Below are 27,102 nucleotides of genomic sequence, written 5' to 3' on the forward strand. Positions count from 1 at the left end.
GATCTGGTCAATGAGCAGAAAGTGATGAGTGTTTGGGCAGCCAAAGCATTAGGTTCTAAGAAGGCTTTAAAGATGGTATAGATCACAAAGGAAAAAGGTTTAGGAGGGCGTGTTAAAGTGTGGACTCAAAAAGACTGTGGCTAAACATAGAGTAGAAAATGGGGAAAAGGAAGCCAAAATCAAAAAAGCAGACAGCACAGGATGCTGGAATAGGCTTCAGAGGAAAGGAAAGGATATGCAAAAATCACAAAAATTGTAAACAAAAATAAAGGCTTTGAAAAAATGTTAAGCACCTGTCCCTCACAAATCATTTTTATTTTGCCCTATACAAAAACAGAAACTGCTGGAAAAACTCAGCAGATCTGACAGCATCTGTGGAGAGAGAAACAGAGTTAAAGTTTCGAGTCCGTATGACCTTCCTCAAAGCTCTGAAGGAGGCCGCACAGACTCAAAACGTTAACTCTGTTTCTCTCTCCACAGATGCTATCAGGCCTGCTGTGTTTCTCCAGCAGTTTCTGTTTTCGTTTCAGATTTCCAGCACCTGAAGTATTTTGCCTTTACTTTGCCCTCTTGTGTTTCTAGATTTGTATCTCATCAGAAACATTTTCCTTGGCTGCAGGAAGATATATGCCAATAGTGTGGTGAGTACAAATAGTGAAACGGGTCACACTGTCACCTGATTTATCCGTGGCAAGTTTCGGATACTTTCTTCTTTCCGTGTCAGCTCATCATGCCACTGTTTCAAATAGGCTTGGATATCAACCTTCCCTTTGTTACTCCCTGAAGTCCAAAAACAGGAAAAAGTCAGTACTGAATATTATTTTGAAACAATATAACTTGTATTGCTACAGCTCTTTTTTTAAAAAATTCATTCATGGGATGTGGGCATCGCTGGCTAGGTTAGCGTTTATTGTCCATCCCTAAATGTCCTTGTTCAGGAGGCATTAAGAGTCGACCACATTGCTGTGGGTCTGGAGTCACATGTAGGCCACACCAGGTAAGGACAGCAGATTTCCTTTGCTAAAGGAATGAGTGAACTGATGGGTTTTTATGACAATCGGCAACAGATTTGTGGTCATCAGATCATTCCAGATTTTTATTGAATTCAAATTTCACCATTTGCCGTGGGTCTCTAGAATACTAGTCCAGTGACAATACCACTATGCCACTGCCTCCCTTGTTATCTTGTTCTCTCTCTATCTAGCTGGCCAAATTAAGTATAATCTTTACAGCTATACTAAGACAATTACATTTTTTAAAACTTTCATAATTATTGAGGCAGCAATTTCAACACTAGCATGAGCTGTTTTACCTCACACATTGAAATGTTAATATAAATTATACTTGATACACAAATTTACTTCTACACATATGAAGGCAACACCTACCGACACATCTTATGAGTACTAGATACTGACATGTTAATCGGGATGATTTGCATCTACTGTTTCATTTTGGGAGCTGGCTGACTTCCTGCCTTATCAGAGCCAACAAGATGAAGCAGGATATGCACAGGTCACCAATGACTTGGTACTGAGACCTGGTCCTGAGGTAGCTCAGGCTTCTTGCCAGCTTCAGTATGTAGGAAAGCAGTTGCACCGCCCAAACTTCACACCCACTTTGGATGCTACTTGAAGATGGCCCTCAGTGTTTCATTTGAACTGGTTATTTTTGTCTGGACTTGTGGCAGTATCTTGTGTAGAATTAGAAAATGTAAAAATGAAACAGAACAGCTAAGTCATGCAACCGCCAGCCAGAAGATCAAAATTATTGAAAACTCCAGATTTTTGGGGGGCGGGAATATGTTTCAAATTTCATATTTACACCTTAATATGAGCTGTATCTGGCAAGGAGTGGGGAAGGTAAAGTTTTATAATTTTCCTTCCTTTTTCAGCCCTTTCCTCCACAACTTTACATCACTGCCATGCTCCTGATCCGGTCCAGTACAGCCCATAAATATTCCATGACATGCAATTAATGTTATTCAGTGAACAACCCTTCAAGGCCTTTTTACTTGAAATCAATAAAGCAAGCCAGTCAAATGCAGCTTAGTTTTATTTGAAAATGAATTTCTAATCCACTCTTACCAGTTTATGCCAAAGTTTTATGTTGTGAACCAGCACCAATCTAAAATTATGCCAAGATCTCTAACTTGGTGCAGTTGAGTTCAGTTTTAATGACACCATGTATATGGCCAAATGGATGGTGTTACCATGGGATCCCTCTAGGCCCAGCTCTCGCACATATCTTTGTTAGATTCCATGAGAAACACTTCTTCAATGTAACGACATGTAACCTCCTACCCCTTGGATGCTTCCGATATGTAGATGATACGTTTGTTATATTTGAATCAGCAGCTGCATGCAAGAATCTCCTTACACACCTCAACGGGCTCCATCCTGTGCTCAGATTCACCTTTGAAATAGAGCAATCAAATGAGCTCCCTTTCATTAACAGGCTAGTTGAGAAATCTGCCATGAGGTTCTCTTCTACCATCTACCACAAGCCTACCTTTACTTGTCAATATACGCGTTGGGATTCCTACAGTTCCAGCCATAAGATTGGCCTTATCAGCAACTTTGTAAATAGGGCCCGAGCCATTTGCTCACCATGCAAGCTTGATGCTGAAATAGGGCGCATCAAAAGAATCCTGAGAGATAATGGCTACCCTAATCAAATCATTGCTTGCTGTAGATCGTGCAAACTCATGAATGTGAATAAGGCTGCCACTTTCAGTCCCAAAAAGTGCCTAGTCTACCTCAGATTACTCTGGCAGAGCAAGGTATCTCAAAAATTTGAGCAACAGGTGAAGCTAGCCATTTCCCATTTCTACTATCCAGTAACAACAGGAATGGTGTTTGCCACAACCAGGATGCTACCACCAAACCAAAAAGATGTTCTGCCTATCACACAGATGAGTAATGCGGTTTTTAAACTTCCAGTGCTGATGTGATGCTAGATAGGCTGTACGTCCCAAAAACTGGTGGATCGTATCAAACAGCTTGTCCCTTCACAACAGACAAGGTGCTGACTATACTCAACCAGCCAGCACTTGCAAAACTCAAAATAGTGTCCAACATTAGATGTGGTTCTGCGATTGGACAACATTTGCTGAACAATCCTGAGTGTGCTAAGAATTACACTGCCACCAAAGCTTATCAGTCGGGCTCGCAGTGGCTTGCTTATGCATGCTAGACAGACTTGTCCTCTGTAGACAGAAAGAAGACGTACACACATTGCGCCTTTTCCAATGAAACAAAATAGGCGCCAGTCATTCTCTGGTTTATTCCCCAGGGCAATGGCTTGAGCAGAGTCAACCTGCTTGGTTTGAATTCAAACAAAGCTTGGCAGTTAACTGTCAGTCATCAGTTAATTGGTGCTTTCTCCATGGCAATGTCTCTACCAGAACCCACTTGCTACCCAATCAGCACTCTCTTCTCATGAAAATATAAAATGTTGTTTCCTTTACATTTGCAAATAGTCCTGACGAGCGCAAGATGAAAAGCTTTGACAGTGTGTCTTTTTTCAGCAATGCTCCTACATTTATCACGAGACGTTGAAAAAGAGCTCATACACATTTTGCATTTTTCTACAATAATGGAACGGAAGTCAGGAATTAACCTTATCAATTAGACTCCCTTAATTCAGCCACAAAAAAGCCAATACGAACCATCGAGGTGATCACCATGAGTCATTGCTTCATCAAAATGTTCTGGGTGTTTGGAAGCTGCAGGAACTTCCGTAAATGCTGCAAGTAGAAGACTAGAGAAGTTAAGTCTGTAACCATAAATAACTGCAATAAGAGCTTGCACTGACACCACTTTAGAACATTTCAAAGTGCTTCATAGCCAATTTATTACTGTTGAATTGTAGTCATTGTCTATTAATAAACCTGGCTGACAAGATGCACACAACAAATCCCACAAACCACATAATAGGCACATGACTATAAAATCTCTTTGTGGTGGTTCTAGCCAAGTGATAGCTGTTGGCAAAGACATTGGAAGCATTTGTCTGCTCTTTAAATAGTACAACGGCTTCTTTTACATTCACCAAAAAAAACAGATGAGGCCTTATTTTAACACCTCACCCAAACGACAACACCTCTGGCAATATGGTAGTCCTTCAGCATGAACTGAACTGTCAGCCTAAATCATGGGCTAACAATCTCCTGTCAGGTTTGAACCCATAACCTTCCTACTCAGATGAGAGTACCACCTAAACTAACACTGAGCTCTTGCGCTATGCCAAAAAATGAAGAATTCTCTTCCATAATTTTCTAAATAATCAATTTTATTCACCTCTTCCCTTGACTCAAATTTTCCCTCCTGAACATTGTGACTGTCAAAGGAGGGCATCTGCAGCTCTCAGGGCATCAAATAAATCGCCATTTTCATGTCCAGTCCTAGACAAGTGACATGACACAGTCAAGCCAATTCTACCTTAACCGACAGCCACATGGTAGATTTTTCAAAGAGCTACAGGACAACTCCAGTTTTCAGCTTATTACAATAGTAATTATGCGCATCTAAACGCTTAAATAAAATTGTCTCCCTGTTAAATACAAAATGACTGATCTTCACTCTAATATGAACTGATGTCAACCATAATTACTTTAGCTGAAGTACAATTTTTCTGGGATTTCTAGAACAGTATGCATTTATCAAGTTTAATTTTGTAATACACAAGTGGATTTTCAGTAATTACTTGATTTACCTGGTGGAATATGTAATTTAAAAAGTAATTTCAGTTTATCTGTAAAAGATCCATTGTACATCACATCTGCAAGAGATGAAACTGAATTAGTACATTTGTTCCTCATGATCCCAAATCCTTTAAGGTTCTAACAAAAGGTTTAAGACAGATAGCTCTTTGTATTTTACACAAAACGCAAGAATATGAAAGTCCTCAGTGAAATTCATGCATCCTTCTCAGCACTGCATCTACAGCAAGTGACTGAATTTGACATTATGTTTTCGAAGCAGTCCTTGTTTGCATAAAGAAGAAGTGCTTCATCTCAGAACAGGAGTAGTCAATTCAGCCCCTTGACTCTGTTCCGCCATTCTATTAGCTACCTCAACTCCAATCTTCTGCCTTCCCTCCATATCCCTTGATACCCTGATCCATAAAAACCCCAATCTTGAAAATTTCAATGAGCATAGCTTCCACAGCCTTTTGGGGGAAGAAAGTTCCATATCTCTGATCCCCTTTTGTGTGCAAGTGCATCCTGATTTCACTCCTACATAGCCTAGCTTAAGTTCTTCTTTCCATTGTCAAGTGGCACAAAGACCAAGTGTGGTAATTGCCGTCCAGCCCCACCCATCGAGTGTTCCCAGCTGATTTAACACAGACAAGAGACTGATCTATGTCATCCTGCACTGTGTAGCTCAGCAGTACACTGGCAGTGCATTCAATCAGATATAATATATAAAAGAAAAACAAGGCAGAGATAGAGAAATCGTATTTCAAATGAAACCAGAAATCTACTGACTGAGAATTCCTCCTTTCGGACGCCTCTTAATTCTAGATTCGGGCTGCCTTTACATGCTATAACTGCAGCTTGAAATAATACTCCTCTTACACTCTCTACAGTTGCGTTACAGACTTGAGATTCTAGAAATCATAAGGTCTAAAATGTATCTAGTGCAGATCTTCTCTCATCACATTACATAGAAATTGATAATGCCAAAATATGAAGCCCGAAAGAGATACCCAGTGTTGAAAGTAAAATGTTTTACCTAGGGCACATGAAAACTCTTTGAAATTGATGAGATAGTCAGAGTTCTCATCCAGAAGCCGGAAACTCCATAGAGCTAACGAGTCTGCATTTGCAGACTGGGACCATGGACTCAGGTGCCTGAACAGCATGCAATACTGCTTACTATCAATCTGGTACTGCTCTAGGTATGGGAGACTGGAGTCATGGTGCTTGAGCGCCGGACTGTGTGGAATCCAGTAACAACTTAAAAAATGCTCCTTCTAAAAAAAAGAAAAAAAGGGGAAATATTTAAGTCTCTCAGATCAAAAGTTAACTGCTCCAGTCATAATGAACTCATCTTGTTAGACAGAGTAGCATATGTTGCATAGAACCATAGAAAAATTACAGCACAGAAAGAGACCATTCAGCCCATTGTGTTAACGCCAGCCAAAATAGAAAAAATACTTTTCAAATTAGTTCAGGTTTCTGTCTCCACCACCAAACCAGGCTGTGAATTTTATACAACCACCACCCTCAGGGCGAAGTTTTTCCTCATATCCCCTCAAATTCTTCTACCAATCACCTTAATTATGTGCCCCCTTGTAATCTGCTAGGGGAAATAGACCTTCCCTGTCTAGGCCCCTCAATCTTGTACACCTCAATCAACTCACCCCTCAGCCCCCTCCTCTAAGGAAAACAACCATAGCCTATCCAATATTTCCTACTACCTGCAATTTTCAAGCCCTGGCAACATTCTTGTAAATCTCTTCTGTACTCTCTCCAGATCAATTATGTCCTTCCTGTAATGTGGTGACCAGAATTGTACACAAAATGCCAGCTGTGGCTTAACCAGCATTTTATACAGTTCCAACATTACATCCATGCTTTTGTATTCCATACCTCAACCAATAAAGGAAAGTATTCCATAAGCTTTCTTTACCACCTTATTCACCTGTCCTGCCACTTTCAGGGAAATGTACTCCCAAGGTCTCTCAATATCCTCCTGTTTATTGTGTACTTCCTAGCTTTGTTTGCCCTCCCAAAATGTATTACCTCACAATTCTGTGGACTGAATTTCATGGATCAAGATTGAGAATTTATGAAAACCACATGTGTTGCTCCTTTACCCAACTCTAAACTATAAACAGTTCATTCAAAACGCATGATACTGTGTTACTGAAGGGTGAGATATAGTGCTTTTTGATTAAGAGAAATTAAGTGCACAAACTAAAGTCATATTGATAATGGCAATGCTTTATTTTTTAAAAAGGTTAAATTGAAGAAAATGTTTATATTACTGTGTGGATTGTGATCATTGATAACCTATAAAATTAAAAAATATGTACACAGCATAACACTTTTCAAAGGCATCACAACTGCAAAGTGTCACATATCATAGCTAAATGAGGCTATGTAATTCCTCTCATAGTAAAGGAACCTTGAGGGATGAGTGATTATGACATGGTAAAATTTCACATTCAGTCTGAGGGCAAGAAACTTCGGTCCGAAATTAATGTCTTACATTTAAATAGAGGCACTTACAAAGGGGCAGAGTGGCTAAAATGGACTCAGAAAACAGGCTGGAAGGTAAGATGGTAGAGAAGCATGGAAGGCATTTAAGGAGATATTTCATAAACAAAGATATAATCCATTGAGAAAGAAAGACTCCAAGAAGAATGAACCATCTGTGAGTAAGGAAATTAAAGAAGGTATCAAATTGGAAAAAAAATGCAGACAAAATTAGAAGAATTTTAGAAGCCAGCAAAGGATGACAAAAAATAGAGGGAGAAAATAGATGAGTAAATTAGCAAGAAATAAGATGACAGTAAGAGTTTTTACAAGTACATTATAAAGGGACCAGCTAAAGTGAATGTTGGTCTCTTAAAGGATGAGATTGGAGAATTAATAATGGGAAACAAGAAAAATAAACAAATAGATGTATCTGTCTTCACAGTAGAAGACACCAAAATTATCCTAATAACCCCAAAACAGGAGGCAAAAGGGAGAGAGAAACTTAAAACAATCTAAAAGTACTGGCCAAATTAAAGGGACCAAAAGCTGACAAGTCTCCTGGACCTGATGGCCTGCATCATTGGATCTTAAAAGAAGTGACTGCAGAGATAGTAGATGCATTGGATGTAATCTTCCAAAATTCCCTAGGTTCTGGAAAGGTCCTAGAGGATTGGAAAACAAACAACATCTGATTTTGGGAAAATGGGACCCTCAACTAATAACAATCTATCATGATGACTTGGATGAATGGGTTGAGTGTTTTATAGTCAAATTTGCAGATGATACAAAGATAGGTTGGGAAAGCAAGGTGTGAGGAGGACATACAGGGCAGGATTTTCCTGTTGGTAAGTGGGGGGCGGGGTCCGCTTGCCGACGCGTAAAATGACGTGCGGTGACGTTGGGCGGAAAATCAGCTGTGCGCCCATCGACCTGTCAATGGCCAACTGAGGCCATTGACAGAGTCATTAAACTAATTAATGGACGTGCCCATCCAACCTTAAAGTTGGTGGGCAAGCCAGGAGCCCAGGCGGGAATTAGAAAAAGCATGAAACCTCATCCACGGGCGGAATGAGGTTTCATGTAGGTTTTAAAAAATTTAATTAAAGTTTTAAAAAAAATTATGGACATGTCCCAACTCATGTGACAGTGTCACATTGGGGGACATGTCAGGGAATTTTATTTTTCTATTTTTAATACTTCTAATAGTACAGCCGATTTCCCTGAGGCAGCACTTAGCCTCAGGGAGATGAGTGCGTTCTTTCAATGGCATGCTCGAGAGAGCGCACTCTCAGGTTTAGAGATCCCCCCTCCCGCCCGCACAGGGAGCGCTCAGCGCATCACACTGGGCGGGCCTTAATTGGCCGGCCCACGTAAAATGGCACCACGCCCCCCGGTCAGAGGGGCGCCTGTGAGCGCCCACACTTCTACTTCGCCCCTGATCGGGGGGTGGGGGGAATCCTGCTCAAAGAGTCTGCAAAGGGATATAGATAGCTTAAGTGAGTGGGCAAAAATTTGGCAGATGGAGTATGGAGTATGATGGAGGGAAAATGTGAGATTACCTACGTTGCTTGGAAGAACAGAAACAAAAAATATTATTTAAATGGAAAAAGACTACAGAATGCTGTGATAGAGGGATCTGGTGCCCTTTTACTTGAATCACAAAAAGTTAACATGCAGGTTATGGCTTTTATTGCAAGGGAAATGTAGTAAAATAACAAAGTTTTGCAACAACTTACATTGGTGATACCATACCCAGCTTTGTACAGCTTTGGTCTCCTTATCTAAGCATGGCTATACTTGCATTAGCAGTTCAGAGAAGGTTCACAAAGGTTGATTCCTTGGATGAAGGGGTTGTCTTATGAGGTAAAGTTGAGCAGGCTGGTCTATATCCATTGGAGTTTAGAACAATGAGGGGTGATCTTACTGAAACATAAGATTCTGAAGGGACTTAACAGTGTAGATGCTGAGAGGATGTTTCCCCTTGCGGGAAATCCAGAGCTAGGGGCACACTTTCAAAATAAGGAGTCTCCCATTTAAGATGAAGATGAGGAAGAATTTCTTCTCAGAGGACGATGATTGTTTGGAAATCTCTACTGCAGAGAGCAGTGGAGGTTAAGTCATTGGATATATTCAAGGCTGAGACAGGATGTGTTATGGGTAATAGGCAGCAAAGCGGGGTTGAGGTCAAGATCAGATCAGCCATGATCTTATTGAAAGGAGGTGCAGCCTTTAAGGGCCATATGACCTACTAAAGTTATGACCTAACTCCTCTTCCTACTTATGTTCTTATTTATGAGCCTATTTAGTCACCTGTGCAAACCTCCTCATAAAAATGCAGAAAAATATTGAATTGACAAAATGCGAGCAAATCATGTAGTAAAAAGATCAAATGAGGAACATGTAATCAGCATTAAATCGAGTCATGCAATCCCTCATTTTTTTTTACCCCAAAAACAAAAATCAGCAAATACCCAAATCAAGCACATCCGTCAAACATACAGGAAACGAGAGCACATGAGAGGGGTAGATCATTTTTGAACAGATGTTTAATTGGCAACTTAAGAGTTAAATGACTAGTTCAGTCACGAGTCTTTTGCTCCATAAATGTTTGAAGCCCTGAAATGCCACATTGCTAGATGTCACTTTTAAAAGGCACGATGTGACAGATGTCTGCTAGATGCAAAATCTTATGTCAGCTTGTGGGAAAATTGCATGGCAGAATTTGACTATAGTACTCAAACAATTTACAAAGATTTTGAGTGACCTTAAACAGCTCGAAGAGGTCTTCCAGTTCTTTAGGGCTGAACATCACTTCCTGAGATACAACCCGCAGCTAAAATACAAACACAAAGGGTTCACAATGTTAAATATAGCAGAGTGAGATTTAATCCAGCATGTACAAGTCAGACTGCAATATCACTGTCTGACATACTACATAATTTCTATCAGTAAGGACCAAGGTCATTCTCTTATGAGATATCTAGAATTCAGAAATAAACAAATTATTCATAATTTGTTAAATACCTGGCCATCAAATAAGAATGTTAGAAAAATTATTATTCTGGAATATTTGATTTGTTATACTTGACATGCACTTAAGTGGAATGCAGCAGATCAAAAATAACTGTTTTGCCAATCAAAGGTATAACCACAATAATTAGTGATAGATATATAAACTTGTGATGAATGGTCTCTTAGGCAATAAGACATGGATCAAAACTGGCAATAAAGAGGTAGCACAGAGCATTGCGCAGACTGATAATCATCTTAACAATAAAAATGAAGAAGCTTTTCTATGTCAGGAAGAGTAACTTGCTTGTAAATTATACAATAAAATGTCAATGGAGTTAACATAGCTGGAACTTCAATAAACCACACCACAGTCATGCACAATTACTCTCATTTAATAAGGTGTTAAAACAAAGAATCCAAAAGAGAAAAAATAAGGACCAAGTTAAATTCATCTTGATTTGAATCTATGGTTCAGCCACACAAATTTTTCGTTCAAGCAGCTAATGCAAGATTATAAAGGGGAAGGAGATGGCTCTCAGTCATTGAAGCCTCTTGGAACTTCTTTGATGGCATTTGGAAGGGGAATGGAGGTCAGCAAGGAATTTCCCAGGAGTTGTTCCTTAAATTGGCCTCAAGTTGGTCTTCTGCTTCTCCTGGGAAAGTGCGTCAGTACTGCCAGAAGGATCTGATGGTAAATTTAAAATCACACCATGACAACACTGAACAGGTTTGATGGACCAGCTGGTCTTTTTGTGCCCTTCATTTTTATTTGTTCGTGTTTAAAGGTGATCCAGCAACCTTCCGAGCATTTAACAGGCTGTAGACAGAGATGCATATCTTTGAGTCTCAACATGAACTCTCGATCATGGTGCAGAACCATCATGATAATGAGGAGAAGAAAGTGGCCAAACAAGGTGAAAAGTGGCACCAGTGAGTTGAATTATTTTTCCCATAAACAGGAAGAGAAAGTTAGGATGTTAATCTAAGCTGCTTTGATGTATCATCTAATACAGGCCTCAGAGCAGACTGCCTGCCTATCCTTCACTCAAAAGGAATTGTTTGTTGGAATCAATGAAAATAACATTCTAAATCATTGGCAGATGTTTGACCTCCTACCTCATGGTTAGTTAGGGGTGAAAGTAGTTTGCTTTTCCACTTTATAAGCAATACACATTAGGGTATACTAAGTAGGTCAGCAAACACCAAACATGTTTGGAGCAAAACAAAGTCAAACTCCTTCAGCTCCAAAGGAAAACTTCATTAGCCACACAATATGTGAATAGTTCAATGCACTGTGCATGTATTCGTTTGTACAACAGCAAAGCAGATTTACCACATTCTGTTTAGTGGTGTCTTCTAGAGTCTGAATCACATACAACCTGTTCCTACGTCGCATACTCTCAACTTCCATTGATTGGATATCACCGTATTTCTGCAAAAAAAAAAGAAAATAAAATCAGCTTCAAATATTTTACTAATGCAGGAAAAATACTGAAATTAAATATAAATTGGCTTTTATACACCCAAATAAGTGACGGTTTATGATTTGACTTGGATTACCAGGAATGTTAGTAAGCAGGCATTTTTATATAGTCACCAATAGAACACTAGAGAAAAGGAGTCAATTTATTGAGTGGAGACAGGAAAGACATTTCTAATTGTCTTCTCAGTTAACAGTCATTGAATACTCTTTAAACGAGGTCACTGAACGACCTTAGCAATAAATCAACGGGAGGGCAGATGGGCCATTAGTGAAGGGGTAGAGGGAAGGAAATGAAATGCAGTGACTGAGTCAACTATCACTGCTCTTGCTGTAAGTCTTCATAGGAACAATCGGAATACGCCTGCTCCATCACCATTCAACGATATCATGGTTGATTTGGGACCTAATTCCACGTACCCACCTTTGCCCCATGTCTTTCAATACATTTGGTTAACAAAAATCTATTAATATCATATTTAAAATTAAGGGTAAAATTTTTAGCTTGGAAGGTGGGCACATGCCCGGCCCGTTCGAGTATGAAATGACGCGCGTTGATGTTGGCCAAATGTGCCGAGGTCAATGTGCAGTCGCGCAACAGTTCGGTAGGCAGGCGTGCGGAGTCGGCAGCACACCCACTGACAATTAAAAGGCCTGTTAAGGCCATTCAATTATCAATTAAGTTGAATTTTTCGCTGCCCGTCCAACTTCATGTTTGGCGGGGCAGGTGAAAAGGTCAAGCTGCCTTTGCACTTTTTAGGATGCCTCATCCCCTGGCGGGATGAGTTTTCCTAAAGCAAATAAAAATAAATTAAAATTTCAAAACTTAATTAATAACATGTCCCTGCTCATGTGACAGTCACATGAAAGGGCAGGTTTCATTACATTTTTATTTTCTGTTTTTTTAAAAAAAAAATAACTCTTCATCTCCCTGAGGTAGCTCTGTGCCTCAGGGAAATTATGAAGAGCACACTCATGTGCATGAGCTAAGTCTGTGCTCACCCCGCTCCCCCCACCCCACACAAGCAGCGGTGAGTGCTGCTGCTCGCGTTTCACGCTTGGAAGTCCCGCCAGCGTGAAATTGCGATCCGGCCCCGATCGCGGGTGGCAGTCGGCTTCTCGACCACCCCCGCCCGACCTGGGTGAAATTCTGCCCCAAGAATTGATCATGCATCAAATTTGAAGAGAGTTCCAAGCCTCTACCACCCTTTTATGTGCAGATGGGTTTCTTAATTTCAATCCTGAAAGCTCTGGCTCTAATATTTTTAAGGCTGTCCTCTAGTCCTAGACTCGCCAACTCATGAAAATAGTTTCTCATCTGCCCCCATCTGTTTCAATTAATGTACTGCTTAACCTTATAAATTTCAGGCAATACAACCCTAGTTTGTATAATCTCTCCTCATAATTTAACCCTCAGAATTCAGGTATCAAACTGGTAAATCTATGATTCACTCCCTCCTTCCTAAGTTGTGGTGCCCAGAACTCCTCTCAGTACTCCAGGTGTGACCTAACAAGGGTTTTGTGTCACTGTACCACAACTTCTATCCCCTTGTATTCTAGTCATCTAGATATAAAGGCCAGCATTCCATTAACTTTTTTTTATTTTTTCTGTTCCTGTTTATGACATTTCTCTCAAGTCTCTTTGGACTTTCACTGTTTATTGGCTTCTAACCATTTAGAAAGTACTCTATGCTATCCTTTTGTTGGCTCAAAGTGGTTGACCTCACATTGCAGTTTTGCTCACTTAATCTAATCTAAATATCCTTGTAATTTTATGCATATAATTCATGTCAACTTAAATTCAATGGGGTTAAATGCATTTCTTTTATTAGTTTCTATAAGACTATATTAACTCAAGACCAGCAACATCCAACACTTGCTCTGGCTTAAATTTTGTTTGCTGTTTGGGTAACAGAAAATCAAAACAGAAAATCGAAACCAAGTACGAATTAAAGAGTGTAGCCCTTGAATAAAATGCTCTGATAGATGTCTTCAGGACTTATTTTGCATCAAGGCCATGTCTTCATGTTCTGCAATATTCATGCCTCATAAAACATAATTTTGAAATGTGGTGCAAAAAATACATTAACAATTCAGGCTTTATACATCATGCTCAAGTAATCATTTGGCAGTGCCAGTTATAAATTAATATTCAGAGTGTCTCAAACGCTTACATGATATAAAACTACACAGATACACATTGGACACTTTGGTCATTTATAAACAAAGGTCAAGATTATGAAGGATTCTTGCACATGGCAACCCAGGGAGCAATTTATGATTGCAATATAGCAGCACCATTCTGCAGGTTAAAAGCTTGGGAGGTCGCTAAGGTAAGGACTTACTATGCACTTTTTTGGGCTACTTTGACTACCTTTTCTTTTGGAGGGGGGGGGGGGAAACAGACAGATGAGGTAGGGAGATGTGGTTAGAGAAATCATAGTGATGTCCAGTGGAAAGAGACGACGACATCATATTTTCCCAGGTTCAGGTACTCCACGCTAACATCCAGATTAACAAGAAAGTCTGTTTCTGCATTTTTAATTTTGCATATTTGCACGAGTAGCATCAGTCATGTTCACTAACCTCATAAGATTCCCCAATAAGCTCAGTTATGTCCACTTTAGTTTGAGGATCCTGGGTGTCACTGCCTATCGGAGGATGATGCGTCATTGGTGGCAAAGGACTGTCCTTGTTAGTAACATTATCAAAAAACCTGTAAGAAAATTTAATATTGCTTATTGATAAAGGCATTAAAATGATGTAGCTAACCATTAAAGGGAAAGTCAGAGCTCAAACAGTGTACACAGGTTAAATCTTGCAACAATCACAAAGCAGGCAAGATGAATTCTACAAATATTCTTTGAAAATATATCTAAATTTGTAAGCTTTCCAACAGCCATCAGAATTTCATAAATCACAGAAGAACGTTTCGCACTATAGCCAGGGAAGGATGAACTAATTTTGGACTCAATTCCAATGGGGTCTAATTTGACTTTTGGGTAACTAACTGCTGGAGTGCACTGGTAGCCCATTCATTCCAAAAAGGTAATACACTCATACCCACAACTTCATTTAAACCTGGTAGATGAGCTGCAGATTGAGGTCTTAAGAACCTGCCAGGACAGCTGCCAGCAGGTTGAGTTGCAAGGTAGGGGTAGGAGTCCAAGGGCAATAGTGACCTAAACTATTTTGTGGGCCTGGAACATCAGTGAGGCTTATATGCGCACACATTCATACACATCTATTCATACATCTCAAATTTATATGTAAGCATATATAACATTGTCGCACCATGTACACACTCCTTCTGGTACAGGTGCTTTGCTACCACCGCTGGTCAGAGGATGTAACTAAGTTTACTTAAATAGTATTATAAATGTAGAGACTGGAGTCAGAATTTAATGGCCGCAGCATGGGCCTGTCCAATGGCCAGAGAGCCAGTGGCAACCCTGCCACCACCATTCCAGGCCCCCTAACTCAATTTAATGCCAATCAGGCAGTTAATCCGATTAGCAACAGAGTCTTTGACATTTTCACGTCTTCAGGGCTCATGCCCTGCCTCCAAGGACTGCTGACCAGAGGTCAACAGCTCACCTGTACCAGCAGCATCACCAGGAGAGGCGGCCACTGCCAGTACTGCAGACGCCTGGCTGAAAATCATCACTAAAGGAAAAGGAGTCAGTTTGAAGGGCAGGCTGGGATCTTCCTGCGAGGGTGGCCCTTGCTGCCAGTGGGTCACTCAGTTAGGCCTGGACTGCCCAAGTACGAGAGATCTTTCCTCCCAAAACCTCCAAGCCAGGGAGGTTGCCAGGGTTTATCTGGTATGTAGCTCCCGCCCGGAAAACCAGCGATAGCAGGTCGAGGTCCTTAAACGGCCACTTTAGGACCTTAGTATTGGCCTCCAGGCAGTAAGACCATCCTCGACCCAACCCACCCCAGACTTAATTGGAAAGAATTCGGGAAGACAATGGAGTCTCCACTCTGCACCTTCCTGCTCCATTACATAGCTCTCCATCTCCAGGGAAGCATTAAGTTCGCCCAAGAGCTCAAAGAGGGTTTAAAAATATAAAGAGAATGTAGGACTTTAAAATGGGGGCTGAATTACATTTATGTGGCCCAGTCCAATTATCCCCCACTCTTCAATCTCATTCCACCTGAAGACTACACTTCATCCTGACTCCTTGAGCAAGCATCTCTCATATTGCTGACATTTAAATAGCATCGAAAAATGATAGCAAAGAAACATTAAACATTAAAGAGCCATACTTGTTTAAGATAGTCACCGCTTCAGCATCATCTTTGCAGAGCAGCAGCTTATCCATGTTATAATCTAGAACTGCCAGCCCCAGCTGCAGGATTGCCTTAATACCATCATAGAAAAAGCAATCAACGACATTTACTGCACTCTCAATGGGCAACACAGAAATAAAGATAGTGAGAAACCATGACAAAGAGACAGATGAAAAAAAAGTCATGTCTGTCATGTGGTCAGTCAACTGAGGAAGATGGCTTCTAATAAATTCTTCAAAAACTGCCTGATCCACCAGAGCACCTGTTAAAAGAACACACTGGAATTAGACATGCCTATTTTTTAAACTTCACATTGCTCTTATATAACCTTTATCGGGAGCTGACTCAAAACAGCAATACTTTCTGGATTTTATTTATCCAAGGATTTTGAAATGCAAATTAGTTTGAATCAGTGACTGAATAGTACTTAGTCACCTGGTGAGAAGAGGAACTATAATCCATGAGGCAAAAGTAAACTAACTGACCAACAGCACTATTGTTTCAGATTTAGTTTTTGTCTGGTAGAACCATTACAAACCAACTTATACGCCTCATGCAAATGCTGGAGTCAGTGTTTTATCTCTGCAATGCAGATTGCAGTTAAGCTACTGTACTAAAAAGTGAAAATATACAGAGAAAAGTTTATCAATATCCATTAAAAAACAAAAAGCTTTGGGGAGGGAGGTAGAACCAAACGCAGTGGGTTAAAATAAAAGCAAAATACTGCGGATACTGAAAATCTGAAATAAAAACAGAGTGCTGGTAAAACTCAACAGGTTTGGCAGTAGCTGTGGCGAGAGAGAAACAATCTGCCTGACATATGTTGCGCTGGTATTTTGTAGTTCAAAAACAGTTTCCTTGAGTAAACTGAGATAGTGAGATAGATGTGTTTTGGAAAATGAACATATGCAACAAATAAAAGTGATAGAAGGCCAACACTGTAAATGTGGCAGTTCACCTTTATCCGAATGCACAAATGAATTATGGTCCAGGTAATGCTCTATTTTCCACCACTGAACCTCCAGCCTTCAGGAGTAGAAACATTATTGTAAAAGCATTCCGTAATGGATACAAAATTCCACTTAAAAGTAAAGTCTTCTACAAAATGTTATGGGAATATTTCATTTCAGGTTTACTTTGAACAGCAATTCAAGCTGATCTAATTATAGCTAAGAATTTTTGACAAGGACAATGCAACAATGGGTCAAAGTCTTGAAAACAAATAGAAATTTGTGGTATTAACCCTTTCATTTTACTGCAGCTATACTTTCATAAAAGAAAACAAACTTGGAATTTGCACATGACTGTCACTATTATAGTATACCAGTATTGTAACCCTCGGCTCATTATCTAAATGCACAAGCGAATTAAGGGAACTGTCACGTACCAAAGGTGCTTCACAGGAACGTTGCCAGATGTTAGAGATATTAGGCTGGGTAACCAAAAGCTTGGTCAAAGACGTGGATTTTAAGGAATGTGTTAATGGAGAGAGAGGTAGAAAGGTTTAGGCAGGGAACTCCAGAGCTGAAGTACGAGTCAGCTGAAGGCATGGTCACCAATAATGGAGCGATGAAAATCTGGGATTTGTCAAAGGCAAGAATTGGAGGAATGTGGAGGCCTTGGAGGGTTTCAGAGCTGGAGGAGATTACATTGATAGAGGGGTGAGGCCATGGAAGGGTTTGAATACCAGGATGAGAATTTTAAAATTGAGGCTTTGCCAGACCAAGCTCCAATGAAGGTTAACTAGCACAGGGGCAATAAGTGAATGGGACTTGGTGCGAGAGTTAGGACACAGGCAGCAGGCTTCTGGATGAGCTAACAATTACGGAGGATGGAAGATGGAAGGCTGTCCGGGGCAGCATTGGAATACAGGTACCAGAACCCTTATCTGGCATCCCAAAAACCAGAAGGGCCCGAAAACTGGCTATGCTCGACAACGGCACCATGTGTAGCAACTCAAAATTGACATGCAGATTACTTCGTCAAGCTCCCGCTTGATTTGGTGGCGCCACCGATTCCCGTGGCGATTACCTGTACACAAAGTTTGAACGCTGTTCAAACAAGTGTCTCTTTGTAATTCGAGCTTTTATTACCCCTGGTTTTATGTCCAAAAGGCCAGCAGGAAGTCCTGCAGCTGGCAGGAGTGCCAAAGGAAACATTTGTCACTGAATATTAAGTAGAAAGTGGAGTTACTAATACATCTAGGGACAAGTGCCTCAGTGAGAATATCAAGTGAAGAGTATGGTGTTGGTATATCAACCATTTGTGATTTGAAGAAGCAAAAGGAGAAGTTACTTAAATTTTATGCTGACAGTCATTTGCCCAAATAAATGGATAATAGGAAAACACTCCATCAAAGACTATCCATGTAGAAGGTGTTACTAGGGTGGATCAGGCAGTGTCAGAGCGAGAAACATGCACTGGATCGCTTCATTATCATGACCTAAGCAAGAGTGTTCCGTGAAGCGTTTGGTCTAATAACACTATGTGAATGCTCCTCAGGATGGTGTAACAAATTTTTAAAATGCCATGGTGCACGTCTGCTGAAAGTATGCAGTCAAAAAGCTTCAGCTCACGATGAAGCTGCAGAGGCATACTTGGATTAATTTTCCACGATAATATCAGAAAAAGGTCCACCAGCAAAACAAGTACACAATGCTAATGAGACCTTATTATATTAGAGGTATGTTCCCAGGAAAACCTATGTAACTGCACATGAAACAGCACCAATGGGACTCAAAGATTTGAAGGAATGGCTTACTGCACTCGGGTGTTCAAATGCAGCAGGGTAAATTGCTTCACATGGTCTTTCAAACGGATCAGGGTTTTTCCTGTTGCTTATCAGGTCAAACAGTGTGCATGGATGACTAGACCCATTTTCTTTGATTGGATGAGGGTCATTTTGTCCCTGAAGCAAGGGCTCATTGTCTGTCTGTGGGTCTTCCCAGGGGCTTCAAAATGATGTTACTCCTTGATAATTGTGCTGCACAACCTGATGCAGAACTCCTCATCGGAGGCAATGTTTTCGGAGTTCATTTGTCCCCCAACTGTACATCCCTCATTCAGCCCATTGATCAAGGCATTCTGCAAGCGTTCAAGACCAGGTACAAGGCTGAATTCATGTGCAATTCACTGCAGCCAACAGAGGCTTGGGATTTAAGGAATTCCAAAAAAAACTTAATGTAAAGGATATACTCTGAAGTGCCACAAAGGCCTGGGTCAATGTACCCCAAGATATTTTGATAAATGGATGGCATGACCCGTGGCCACGTTCCTAAATGGTGACGATGAAATTGAACCAGACTTTAATGGTTTTTGTGGGTCTGAGGAGAAAAAAGTTGAAGATTTATTAGCATATGCAAAAGGTTTACCATGTGCTGAAGCTAAGTTGTTGGACGAAGAAGCTGTGGAGGATTGTGTGAATATTGACAACGATGCCCTGGTCCAGCTCCAACTCTCAGACAGTAAAATATGAGACATGACCACGAACAAGGATAAAGAGAATGAGAATAATAATGACGATGATGAAAGTGGTGCATTGACACGTGGTGGAAGTGATTCTTGGGATGGAGCAGAAGAGCTTCATTACAGAGCAGCAGGTTATGTGGGTCTACAAGAGGTGTTCCTAAAAGAAAGGCCCGTATATTTGAAACAACTTAAGCTGCAGGACATGTTTAAAAGCAGCAGGATGGAGCCTGAACCTTCAGCTTCTATGGCCTGTACAGCAGCTACCACCCCAGATATTCCTTGCAGTTGAATTTAGAAGCAACAAATGAGCCAAGGCAGTGGGGGAGAAAGGATCTATTATGGAAGTGAAATTAGGCAATATTATTAATTAATATTAATTAGAAGCTGTCAACCTGGACTACAATCCTACCATATGTGGAGAGTGAAAAGAAGAACAATGAAAAAGTCTGGTGCAATTGCAGCAATTACCCCTCTAAGTTCACTTGTCTAGAAGTCTTTTGGGTTGCAGGGAAATATTCACAATTACGCTTTGGATACATATCTGTCCTCCAAAGTTTCATCTGGCTGCATTGATGATGTGAGCATGTCGATATGCAGAAGCACAAGTTTTCACTCTCCTGGAGTGAAACAGGCCTTCAAGAGAGGTGTTCAGCCAATGAAAATTCGCTGCTTAAAAGAAAATTTGTTCTTCCTCCAAAATGGGACAATGGGAGCAGATAGACAAAACAGCAGTACAAGAGATTAGAATGGTTATCCCCCCCCGCCCCGATTAAAAAGTTTAAGATGGCAGATGGAAAGGAATGGGGACAGAAGAAAGATTGCAGGTCACCGTTGGTGTCTAGCAAGCTTAGAAAATGCTCAACAGTTCCAAATTTATCAATGAACAAACAAGTGACAACTGGTAGCATACATTTCACAAGAACGCTCCAGTGCAACTGGTAAAGGGCCTTGCAAATAATCCAACTGTCTTAATTGTACTGACTGAAAATAGCAGGACACACACCGAGCATTTAGCATTTTAAAATTGAATGCGTAGTAGTCAACAATCCTGCGTTCCTACCACAGAGCCTCATTGGTCGAGACTGCAATTTGGAAGTTTGACATCAACAGTGCCCTGATTCCCTGATGTGCATTCCCATTTAGCAGCACACAATTCTGGAATGAAACCTTATGTACACTTTCATTTTTAAAGTCTTACCAATTATTCGCCGATTGAAGTAATCTGGAAGCATTCTTTCACAGACAGCAACGAGTAACCAAAAGGCTTCTTCTTCTTTAGCATAAAGCAGTAAAACAGATGTCAGAATGTTCATTGCCTAGGCAGGTGAATTGAAAGTGTCATTGCATCACACTCTACAATAAATTGCAATTATCAATGTAACCTGCTCATCCACAAAAGCTAAGAAATGCATTTTACACAAGCCTTTCAAGCATAACACATGGAGTCCGACTGATCACCATGCTAATGGAACAGGACAATAAATTGGGGTTGGCGATGATGGGGGTGGACTGAAGTTTTATGCGCAATTGTATGCTTATGGCAGACCCAAATTAACATTCGCCATCTTTATAGGGGGCAATGTGCGGCAGGGCACATTCTCGGTCATCACTCTCCTGCTGCTGCCAGGGACAATGTTGTGAATTTCTATCTTTTTACAGGGCGTTAGCAGGGAAGGATTTGCAGACAGGAAAGTAAAAGCTTTTCCTTGTAGGATATTTTACTGCAGTCATATTGGCCACTGCTACTGAACTAATGGATTGCAAGTTGTTGTGAGCGTTAGATTATATTGCCTCTCCTTATTTTTCCCACGTCTGCCACGCAATTCCAGGCTGCAAGCTCCAGCAGTGACATTGTGGCATTTTCTGGACATGGACGGGCCAATGCACATGTGCAGATAGGTATCATGGCCATTTTGCATATCCAAATTGCACTGGCAGGAGACTTTGTTTTTTCTTTATTCTTTCAAGGGATGTGGACATTCGCTGGCAAAGTCAGCATTTGTCGCCCATCCCCAGTTGCCCCTGAACCTAACATTTCAGAGGACAGTTAAGAGTCAACATTACTGTTGGTCAGGAGTCATTTAGGCCAGAAAAGGGTATAAAGGGTATTAGTGAACCAGATGGGTCTTTATGACAAGAGATGGTAGTTTCATGGTCACCATTATTGAGACTAGCTTTATATTCCAGGATTATTAATTTAATTTAAACTCCACCAGCTGCCGCGGTGGTATTTTGAACCCATGACCCCAAGGTATTAGCCTAAGCCTCTGGTTTACTAATTCAGTGACATTACCACTATGCTACCATCTCCCCTCTAGAGTGTGGGAAGCTCATAGGTGGATGCAATTCTGGAACATGACACCATCTAGGACAAAGCAAGCTGTTTTGTTGGCACCTCATACACCAAACGTGAACACTCGCTCCCTCTGGAACCAGTGCACAGTGGCAATAGTGTGCACCAACAGCAAGATGCACAGCAGCAACATGCCAAGCCTCCTTCAACAGCACCTTCCAAACCCATGATCTCCACCACCTTGAAGAACATTGGCAGCAGACAAATGGGATCATCAGCATCTGAAAGGTTCCCTTCCTAATTGCTTTATGGCTGTACTACACGACATGGACTGCTGGGGATCAAGAAGATGGTTCACTTTCTCAAGGACAATTGGGAACAGGCAACAAAAGCTGATCTTGCTAGCGACATTTATATCCCATGAAAGAAAACAAACCACAACCAAGCCAATATGTGGCTGGACAGATTGTTTCATACCAGTTGCCAGATGCTACCAAGGAGGGCTTTGCCGGATCAACTGGGCTGAGATTCTCCAAATTTAGTCCTGATACCATGCCTGTATCATTGCTGACAGCAATATCAGTTTTATTCTTTTTAAATAAAATTTTGTAGTGATTATTTCCAACTAAGTCAATTGACCACTTCAGAGGTCATTAGGAATCCTACACAATGAGGCTGGAGTCACATATAGGCTGCTCTACTTAAAGAATTGATGAACTAGTTGTTTTTTAAAAAACAATTAACCCACAAATGATCAGATTCACTAAATTCAATGTCATGACTTGGCATAATAGGGTGAAGTTACAACTGTTTGCTACTCTGATATCATAGTCTCTAATACTACTCTATCTATTGGTAAATTAAGAATAATTTATGTTTTGCTTCTAGTATTGTACAATAGTAAACTTTGATTTTGCACAGAAACTGATGCAAAATGCAAATGAAAATATTTTTCTTTCCAGCAGGTCTTGGGCATGTGGAAACCCACCAATGAATTTAAGAGTCACCAAACAAAGCTGCTGGAAAATCTACAGTTTCTCTTTGCTCGAAACAGAGTGCGTTCACAATCCCCACAAAAGCCCATCCTACCTACACAAGTGAAGACAGCGCAGGCACAGTTGCCAGAGCCTTGGCTCAAGTGTGCACAGTTGGAATGCACAATTTACTAACAAACACCACTGGTAAACCTCACGCTGGGATGTCCTACCTAATAGGACACTGGCTTGCAGAGTTATCTGCAGCTTCGTGGGAGAAATTTCAGCCAGATCTAAAAGTTGCAGTAGTGAAGCCAGCCGGGCTAGCTGATCAATTATCAGCAGTGCGTTGGAGTTTTGCAGACCTACCAGGCATGTCACCTTGAAGGCACTTCCACCTAAGGGATCCCATTTGTCGAAAATAAATGACATAAATGCACAGACCGTAAAGTGGGAGCCTCAATCAGCCTAATCAGACCAAATACATTTATTTCTCAAGTACCTCAGAAAGTGATTCAGCCAAACCCAAGACTTCTAAGCAGAATGTTATTCTAGACACAACCCAAATTATTGCAGAATGAAGCTCAAAGCTTTCTTTGCATTTAGTTAGCTTGATATTACAAAAGAACCCCTACTGGAAAAGTTATAATTCAAAATGATAGTGCATTACTAAACCACTTGGCAGTAAGGTAATAGTTCAAACCTGACAGTAGCCTATTTTAGGGTTCCGAGATGCATAGGCTGTGAGAACTCTTCTCAGTGCAGAAATGCCTGTATCGCTTTGGAATGCTGGGTGTTCAGGCAGTGAACGATGCAGATCACGTTCTATTTCATCAGTAGCCAAGGAACAGGTACCCATTGACCTTTCCACTAACTCTGCATAATAGCCAGGATGAGCAGCCATGTCATTAATTGCACCTATGGGTTGACAAACACAAACCTTACATTGTTGTGGACCAGGATGAGGAAGGTAGCATTAGATCTACCTTCAAAACAACAACTGAATCTAAAATGAAACATTGTGTTTTTCTTATACTCTCACATTTATCTTTTGTTGAACTGAAATGGATTGCTTTTCAATTTAAAAAGAAGAAAATTGTGTCAGCTGAAACAGCTCTCTGTAAAAACAAAACTCAGAGTTTATCCAAAAGTAATTGTATTCTCACACACTTGATCATTCTAACCATAAGTTCCCAAGTAAAACATTATCTCCACCACAATCTCTTGTCTACTAGAATTTCAGAGTTTGGTCACTAAAATAAATCCTCAGCCAGCCTTTCTTAATGCATTGCAGGAGGGAGGGCAACACTAGAGGCAGCTGATGCAAAATTTGAGAAAAATTGGCCCCTAGATTTATAGGAAGGAGGAAGACGAGGAAGTCTGGAAACATGGAGGTCCTGGCGAATTTAGGGACAAGACCTCATTTAATTATATTCTTTTCCATTTGCCAGAGCAGGAAAGCCGTGTTGTGGGCATTAAATCCAAGGCAAATTTAAATTTGTGTCACGAGGCCCTCATTTGCATTAATTATCTTAAATAGAGTTTTAGTTGCCCACTCTCCTGGACTAATACTTGCACCAATTCCACATCCCTTGTACCTCAGTTAAACCTATAAGTAGCTGCATTGTGACCATGTTGTTCTCTTAAATTAACAATGCAACCAGCCCCAACCACTCATTCCTCCCTGGTAAAAAATCAACACCCCGACAACCCCCCCCCCAAATCCCTGCCTCACTAAGAGTTAAAAAGATGGAATGGCCTATGCCTTAAAAATAATGCAATTCTGTTCACTAGACTTAGGTAAGCGTTCTCAACACTTTTCAAAAATTAGAACACATTTTCTGTCATTTCTGAAAGCTTCAAGTTACTAAACATAAAGCAGTTCAAAAGATATTTTTCATAATCACACTATTAACAATATACACACCCGAGAACAGTAACCAAAGTTCTCCTCTTAAGGCTTCTGGAATTCCTCTCATTACCAGATCTCGAGTCTTTTTAGTGCGAAACATACACACTCCATGACCATATTCTACAAAATGAATGTTCCATGATTGCACCTTCATCTTTTCTTTCAACTGCAAGGCACAAAAATAAAAGCGGTTTAATATTAGCTCATTCTTAAATAAGACAGAGTACATTTTTACCTTTGCCACTGAAAGTAGACCGAGGTCATGCATTTGCCCTGGTTTTCTACTCCCGTTTGTCTACAATCAATATCTCTTAAAATTTCAACAAAACTTGGTACACAGATAGGATATGGCCCAAGGAAGAACTGATCAATTTTTGGCAAAGATACAAATCCAAATCCTGGATTTTTTTTTAAAAGTATCCGTCAGTCTTTGGCTGTAGTCAGCACTTCTGATACCAAATACAAACAGCATGGCAGTGCCAAATAATTCACACAAAATCTGCATCACATTTATATACTGGGGCTGAATTGCAAAGTCACTATTTACACATGGCCAATGGGTCATGTCAAATTATAGGCTATTACAATTTATTAAATTAACATATAACTGGATTTCTGCCAAGACTACTTAAATACAAAAAAGAGACAAAGCAGTCACCTAAGTAGATTACTTAGTACCAACAGCTTACTATTGAGATCAATGGTCCAAAACAAAGGGCAATGCTTAAACCAGCGTGATTCAGAAATTTAATCAGTGCAGAATAGCATTTAATTAATCAAATTAACTGGCTCAAATTCAAGTTTCTATCCTTCAAAAAATATTATCCAATTTGTGCTGTTGCAAATATTGGAACTGCCGACTATTCACAAATGAGATTTAGCGTATTACATGTAACTAAAAGGAAACCATGAGCTGTATTTTCCCGCCAGAGACAGGAAACAGGAGGCAGGCCCAATTCTAGATCAGCAACCTGCCTCTTCTTATGATGCCCCCACCGGCCTCAGCCCCTCTGACAGAGGGGGCATCTGTGGTGCAGGGCCCATTGAAAAAAGCTGTCTCTGCAGAGATGCAATCCAAGAAGAGGCCCCAATGGGTTCTTCCAAGAGGAGGACAAATGCCACTGTGCAACGAACAACGTGCTTTGCAAAAAGCTCATATTTGTAAGATATCTCTGGAAGAATTCTGGAAGAAGTGGGGGTGCAATTGGATTTCATCACTCATGACATAATTTCCAAGAAATTAGACTCTGGCTGAGGCTGTTTTTGGAATGAAAGCTAGGTAAAGAAAAATGCTAATGAAAGCTAATTGGGGGAATGGCATGTTTCAGCCTGTTGGGCTTTAGCTGGAGAGTCACAGAACTCCAGGTGTCTTTCAGAAAGCGCAAAACTCCCTACAACATGGTCAATTTACTGGTTGGCAGGAAAGAGGAAAGAAGTCCAGAAGCTCTTGGTGCAGCAACATGCAAGCTAGCTAAAAAGAGACTGAATCCTAAAATGGTGTGAATAGCTCAAGCATGCTAAAGAGCTGTGTGTTGGTATCAAACGTGACAAGACTGTGAACCAGGGTGTTGTTGGTTTGTTGCTTGAAAAGGAAAAGGAACTCTGGAAAGCTATGCCATCAAGACCGTCATGGCCCGAGGGAAAGAGGGTTCGTAGAACGAAGCTGCATCCAGGGACCTCAGATGGAATAAGGCTCCAGGTGAAAGCGACTACAGCGCCAAATCCATTGAGTGCGAACAGTGAGATACCAGAACCTACATATCGGAGGCTGAGTTTCAAAGACTGTGGCAAGGCATGTGGTGTCACGTTTATGCGGGGAGTGAGAGTGTTGTGGGACAGATCTTTGTTGTACTGACTACTTAAGTAAAATTCATCATTCTATTGAAATACCATTTGTCTGCTAATACTAACGATATGACAGGTGGTATGTGCCAGGCGGACCAAATCCACAAGGGAAACTTGGCCATGATATCACAATGGTTTTGTAACTTATGTTTAGTATGAGAAGATTTGTGCACTGAATTCAGAAGTAATGAGTCCACTAACACCTCTAGAAATCTTAAAAACTAAATTAAAACATTTATTAACAAAAGAAAAGATTTCAAGCACATACATGCGATTACAATTACTTAATACTATAACAGATCTCAAAATCCCTAATTAACCTGATTTCCAACTACAAATCCCCTTTAAGGCAACAGTCTAAAATAGATTTTAAATTTAAATAGATAAGTCAGCAAGTTTACTACAGCACCCACTCGACAGTGGAATTCCAAAGGCCTTCCTCCAAATTGGTTAATGGACACAGTAGACTTCTGCTAAAGTGGCTAGAGACTTCCACAAGGCTGTTTTACACTGTCCTTTTAGATCTTACAAGACCCCACAACATAACCCACCATCCTTCTTTATATATGTTTCTCTCTCAGTCTGTAAATTTCATTGTTCTAGAGGTCTTCAGGA

At 40.5% G+C, this 27,102-nt stretch overlaps 1 protein-coding gene across 2 annotated transcripts in view; it reads right to left on the minus strand.

Moving 5' to 3' along the window:
* The window catches only part of tbc1d8b (TBC1 domain family member 8B), a 71,129-nt gene that overhangs the window by 4,344 nt on the left and 39,683 nt on the right, over nucleotides 1-27,102 (minus strand). For both annotated transcript variants that reach the window (XM_041195559.1, XM_041195560.1), the window contains 11 exons: nucleotides 24,658-24,808; nucleotides 23,434-23,648; nucleotides 20,662-20,779; nucleotides 15,972-16,257; nucleotides 14,289-14,418; nucleotides 11,556-11,654; nucleotides 9,975-10,043; nucleotides 5,739-5,979; nucleotides 4,717-4,782; nucleotides 3,671-3,748; nucleotides 677-780 (listed from right to left, as the gene is read on the minus strand). In XM_041195559.1, coding sequence (XP_041051493.1) covers nucleotides 677-780; nucleotides 3,671-3,748; nucleotides 4,717-4,782; nucleotides 5,739-5,979; nucleotides 9,975-10,043; nucleotides 11,556-11,654; nucleotides 14,289-14,418; nucleotides 15,972-16,257; nucleotides 20,662-20,779; nucleotides 23,434-23,648; nucleotides 24,658-24,808 — 1,557 coding nt within the window. The remainder of the gene's footprint in view (nucleotides 1-676; nucleotides 781-3,670; nucleotides 3,749-4,716; nucleotides 4,783-5,738; nucleotides 5,980-9,974; nucleotides 10,044-11,555; nucleotides 11,655-14,288; nucleotides 14,419-15,971; nucleotides 16,258-20,661; nucleotides 20,780-23,433; nucleotides 23,649-24,657; nucleotides 24,809-27,102) is intronic.

The sequence above is a fragment of the Carcharodon carcharias genome, chromosome 9 (genome assembly GCF_017639515.1).
Source record: "Carcharodon carcharias isolate sCarCar2 chromosome 9, sCarCar2.pri, whole genome shotgun sequence".
NCBI lineage: Eukaryota > Metazoa > Chordata > Chondrichthyes > Lamniformes > Lamnidae > Carcharodon > Carcharodon carcharias.